Source organism: Cryptomeria japonica, chromosome 8 (genome assembly GCF_030272615.1).
Source record: "Cryptomeria japonica chromosome 8, Sugi_1.0, whole genome shotgun sequence".
Classification (NCBI taxonomy): domain Eukaryota; kingdom Viridiplantae; phylum Streptophyta; class Pinopsida; order Cupressales; family Cupressaceae; genus Cryptomeria; species Cryptomeria japonica.
In genome coordinates this window covers 467,920,012-467,925,686 of record NC_081412.1, presented here as the reverse complement: position 1 = coordinate 467,925,686, position 5,675 = coordinate 467,920,012, and the positions used below count along the sequence as shown (strand labels likewise).

General features: G+C 41.2%; 1 protein-coding gene across 1 annotated transcript; it reads left to right on the top strand.

Annotated features, from left to right (window-relative positions):
* Nucleotides 1-1,806: 1,806 nt before the first annotated feature.
* Nucleotides 1,807-4,936, top strand: LOC131857446 (polygalacturonase 1 beta-like protein 3). The gene is made up of 3 exons (XM_059210043.1): nt 1,807-1,921; nt 2,181-2,244; nt 3,174-4,936. Exons 2-3 carry the CDS (start codon nt 2,197-2,199, stop codon nt 4,839-4,841), a joined length of 1,716 nt encoding a protein of 571 aa, XP_059066026.1. The 5' UTR covers nt 1,807-1,921; nt 2,181-2,196; the 3' UTR covers nt 4,842-4,936.
* Nucleotides 4,937-5,675: the final 739 nt, after the last annotated feature.

The following is a 5,675-nucleotide window of genomic DNA, read 5'->3' as shown; positions in this document are numbered from 1 at the left end:
ATAGTGTGAACTCAGATCCTACCCAGGGTCTATAGGAGGTTGGAAGTCAACAGATGGAGATGGATCAACAAGTATTGGCTCAAAAGAGACCCATCTCTAGTGTTGAAGTGAAGATGGCTGGTGGGGATGTTTCTCCCGCATCATAGAAATTGGACTCTGCTGGGGTCAAAGGTAATAAGATCTCTTTACATCTGGGTCTTCTTCAGAAAGACATTAAGAAAGGAGCAATGGAGAAGATTTCGAAGGTTGGCAGAAAGAAGGACTTAGATAAGATCAAATTGATGGGGGAGAACTTGGTTGAGTCAGGGTTAGTAAAGACTCTGGATTCTCATTTTTCTAATCCCTTGAAACGATTGTGGTTTCATGGAATGTGAGGGGCTTGAAAAGTAGCCCTAAACAAAAAGTTGTTCGGGAATTGATAAGGAGTCTTACTACGGATGTCCTTTTCTTGCAGGAAACTAAATTATTTGTGGAAAGTATTTTGGATTTGGTGCCTAAGCTTTGGGGGAGAGGCAAATGTTAGTTTATTGGGGCATTTGGCTCCTCTAGAGGTGTGGCCTGTCTTTGGAACCCCTTGAGGATTCGTCCTATATGGTGGGTTTCATTCAGATCATCTTTATCTGGGGTTGCTTCTAGTCTTGAGACTGGGGAATATATCTTGCTTACTAACATTTATGCCCCCACTGATCTTCAGGGTAAACAAAATTTGTGGTTTCATATTACTTTTATGCGTGGGTTTTTTCCTTTTCATTTGTGGATTATGGCAGGTGATTTCAATGCCATCTTAGAGTTGAGTGAGAAGAAGGGTGGTGTTATGCAGTTGGAGCCTTCTTCCATCCTTCGGGATACTATATCAACCTTGAATCTTGTTGGCATGAAGCCCCATAATGGTCTATTCACTTGGAACAACAGGAGACTAGGGGAGTATTGGATTGTGGAGAGGCTGGAACGCTTTCTAGTTTCTAGTTTTTCAGTTGGTAGGGGATGGTCCACATGCTCTGAGATTTTAGATTGGAAAGGTTCGGACCACTGGCCCATAAAATTGGTGTCCTCTTCTGCTTGGGTCGCTCACAGTCCTTCATTCAAATTCCAGCTTATGTGGTTGTAAGATTCTTCTTTACAAGTTCATGTTGCAAAGTGGTGGAAGAAAGGGAGGCCAGCCTTTGGCACTGCCATGTACACTTTTGCCAAGAAGCTACAATTTGTGAAGTTTCAACTTAAATGGTGGAATCGTTAGTGTTTTGGTAATATTTTTCATGCTAAGACAACTTCTCAATTGGAGTTGAATGGCATTACTAGAGAAATAAGAGAGCATGGATTTTCAGAACCCTTGCTTAGGGAGGAAGTCAGGGCAGTCAAGAATTTAGAGGAGTGGGAGCTTAGGGAGGAAATATACTAGAAACAGAGAGCTCGTATCAATTGGCTTCAAGCAAGGGATAAGAATATTGCGTTCTTTTTCAATTCAGTGAAAGCAAGAAGACATGGCAATTTCATCCCTGTTCTAGTTAACGATAGGGGTGAGCAGTGAGCAGTGTTTATCCTTGCAAGAGATTTCTAGGGAGTCTACAATCATTCGTGTACGAAACCATGAAGTTTACTCCAAACAGCTTGGAATGAATCGACACCATCCAGAAAAAGAGTGATCAGCGCTAATTTAGGGCTCTGTTTATCTTAATGCTTGTACGAAGACAAGGCTGTTTGACAGCCTGTTTCTAAGAAATGGAGCCCACGCGTGAGGTGAGAGGAGCCCATGCGGAAGCCATGGGCCAAGGAATATAGGATAACGCAAAATCTTGATATATAAAAAGAGCTCTACCCAAAGCTTGTAACTTATAAGATGGAAGTAGGTAGTGCATGACTATCCTGCTGCACTGTCATAAATCCAGTGCAATCTAGAACAACGGATCGAAATTTATTTGAGGTCAGTTTCTGTTATCTTTTTTCCCGTATCCATCTTGCATGTCCGTTTCTTCTCATTAATTTCCTTGCGTTCTTGAGGACTGTCTGTTACTTCATTTCCTTCGAGAAGCTTTGGTAGTTTCAGCTTCCTTGTTGTTTTTGGATATGTCGGCGTCTGCTTTTACAGTTTTAGTGGGCGGTGCAACGGACTGGGTCTTTCCAGTACCGATTGTTTTGTAGCCTTTAAAAAGTTTTAGTCTAACCAGGTCTTTTATTGGCAGATTCATTATTTAGAAGATGGAATGTCGCACGATCCTGCTGGGTCTGGTTGTATGCGCACTCGCCGTAAGTTTCCTGATTGATTGAATGAATGAATCTTAATAACATTCACAAGATTTAGCAGTCCACAGGAATGTTGGTTTTTCTATTGTGTATATTGATGAAAAAATTTGTAGTTTCCTGAAGTTTTGTATCTCATTCGAACTGTATTTGTAACTGTATTTGTAAAATGTTTCTTAAATTGAGTACAAATATCTTTATATGCTACACAATCTTAATGAAATATGGTCTATTGTGCTGTATATGAGTAATGGTAGTGTAGCAGAATGAGTGGCCTGTAAAGAAACTGTGGGTGTGGGTTGTGTTTGTTTTGGCTATTTATTTTGAGAATTATTGAAGTGATTTAGTTTCATTACATAAAATGTAGATTCCTTTTTTCCATTTTTTTCTTGAAGGTTGTTTACCTGTTCTGCACATATATGAAACTCAGTTTTCAACTGAACAATTAAACTTTTGTTCTTGACATTGTTTCTGATTTTGATTGCGTATAAAAAAGAATTTGTGTCAATATTTTGGATCTGATACATCATCAAATGATAGAATACTCGAGAAGTAGAAATATAGAGTGTTGCAGATCTATAGAGAATATAAAGAGCATTCCTTATAACACCATTCTACTCTCTTGAACAACTCTTTATATTTTTCATAGATCTGCAACAGTCTATTTTTCTATTTCATTAGTGTTCTATCATCTAAATGGTGGATAACAGAGTGTGATCTGAATTGTTGAATCAAAATCAGAAATAATATTGAAATTTAAAATATTTATTAAAGTTATGAGATTATTGAATTGTGTGTGCAATTTTTTTGTTTCCTGATTCATCATCAGACTGATTAGATTAAATGATTAATACATTTTGGTAAAATTTTAACCTTTCCCTTAAAGATTGGTACGTATTGCAGAGTTTTGACGGATGATGTGATTGATTGCGCAGACATCTACATGTGAAGGCGGAGGAGCGCAGCCGTTCGCAGCGAAGGCATCTCTGTTACGTTTCTGGCGTCGCACATTGCCCAATGCGAGGCTCCCACCATTCTTGCTGGACAAAGCGTCTCCTCTCGACGCTACTTCCGTTGCTCTGTTTTCTGGCTACATGAAAAACCACACGCTCTCTGTTCACATCGCGTCCTTCTGCACAGCTGCGGATCTTCTCTGCACTCGCAAAACAGTCGATGACCAGAAAGCCGTTTCCAGCCCATCAGATTTCGAGGGCTACACTACCGATAAAGATTTCAAAAATTACAACGCCGACGGCAACACTTTCACAAACTACTCCGACAACTCCAACGTAGTAAAGGACGACTTCAAAGGATACGGCCCCAAATCCAGCGGTATTCAGAGTTTCCAAAACTACGCCCCGGGTTCCAATGTCGTCAACGAGGGCTTCGCCAACTATGGCACCGACAGCTCCGCCCTCCAGCAATTCACGAGCTACTCAGACCAGGCCAATGTCATAAAAAACGACTTCGCCACCTACGGCAAGGACGCCAACGGGATTCTGTCCCAGTTCACCAGTTACGCCAACAATTCCAATATCATCACCAACGATTTCAAGGGCTACGACCAGGGCGGAAACGGTCCTCTTGAACAATTCACCTCCTATGCCGACAACGGCAACGTGGCCAGGAACGACTTTCAGAACTATGCGAACGGCGCAAACGGGGCGCTCGAGCAATTCACAAGCTATGCCGCCGGGGCAAGTGAGCCGCAAAATTTGTTCAAAACTTATGGAAAGGACGGCAACGCTCCCTCGCTTTTCTTCACCAACTATGGCAAAAATGTTACCGGCGCTTCCAACGAGTTTGCTGGGTACAACGAAGGCACCAATGCCGCCTCCGGGAGTTTCATTTCATACGCCAAGAATTCAACCTTCAAAATTTACGCCAATACCGGCCCGACGTTCTCTGACTACACCAACACCACTTCTACAGGCGTAGAGGCTGGGAAGTTCTTCAGGGAGAATCTGTTGGTGCAGGGCAAAACTCTCCCCATGCCCGATATCAAGGACTACATGCCCAAAAGATCGTTTCTTCCTGGCTCCTTGGCAAAAAATCTGCCCTTTTCTACGCAGACTCTGCCGGAGCTGATGAAGACGTTTCACATTCCAGAAAACTCGACAATGGCGGACATCATGGCGCGGACGCTGGGAGATTGCGAAAGGCCGGCGGTGAAGGACGAGATAAAGAAATGCGTGAGATCGGTGGAAGGCATGGCGGAGTTTGCAGTATCAGTGTTGGGCTCCAAGGTGGAGATTCTCACCACACAAAGCACGGCGGGTTCTAGAAGCCAAGTTTCTGTCGGCGCCGTCACGGGAAAAGACGGTGGCAAGATCACAAGGTCGGTGTCGTGCCACCAGAGTCTGTTTCCGTTTCTGGTTTATTACTGCCATGCTGTGCCCAAGGTTAAGGTTTACCAAGCTGAACTGTTGTCAATGAAGGAGAAGAAGAAGATAAACAATGGAGTTGCTATTTGCCATCTGGATACGACACAGTGGAGTGCAACACATGCTGCATTCAGAGCATTGGGACATGCACCAGGGAAGATTGAGGTCTGCCATTGGATTTTCGAAAACGATCTCATCTGGGTGCCGATCTCTGCTTAAATTATCTTGTGTTTGTTGTATACAGGCCGATGTAAAAGACAACGGAGTGGCATTTGCCGCTTGGTTTGATAAATAAATCTTCTGCAATTCAGTAATGGCTAGGGGATGTCTCTGAATTTGTGAGGAAAGAATTGTTTTTTCTTTTGTTGGATTGTTAAGCTCGGGGAGCCCCACCATTAAGGAGTGGGTTAAAGCTGAGCATGGCAGTGGTGGGGCTTAGGTAGGGAAAGAAGGATTTAATTTGTCTGGCAAGTTGTAAATGTGGGCACGGCCTTTTCCATTATGGATAAGACATGATGATTTCTCTATCTTAGATGTCTCCACTGATTGAATTGAAAAAATCATACCAACATACATAAAGAGTGCCTCAACACTATTAAATTGATGGTTCTGAAGTTAGTAGAAGGAATGGTCAAATGAGATTTTGAATTGCAAGATTTTTGTTGTAGGGGGAAAAGAGGTGTCCCCCTGTGGTAATAGGCGTCATGTTTTTTTATTATGCTCAAGGCGGTCATATATGGATGTAAAAATATTTGTGAATAAAAAATATTTAATTTAATTTTATATAAGTAAAAAGAATATTTTTTATTATTTTTAATTATTTAATATTAAATTATTCTCTTTCCACCTTTCAATTATCACTCACTTTAAATTAAACTGATCAATCTTTTTTGCCTGTCTTCATCAATAGTTAACTTTGTAATTATCTATATTTAGATTTTACCTTTTTTTATACATATTTTGTCATGTACATATTCATATTGTCTTTATATCTTTATTTTTTATACGTATCCACATATTTATTATCACGACTTTGTTAAATTCCATTGTTTA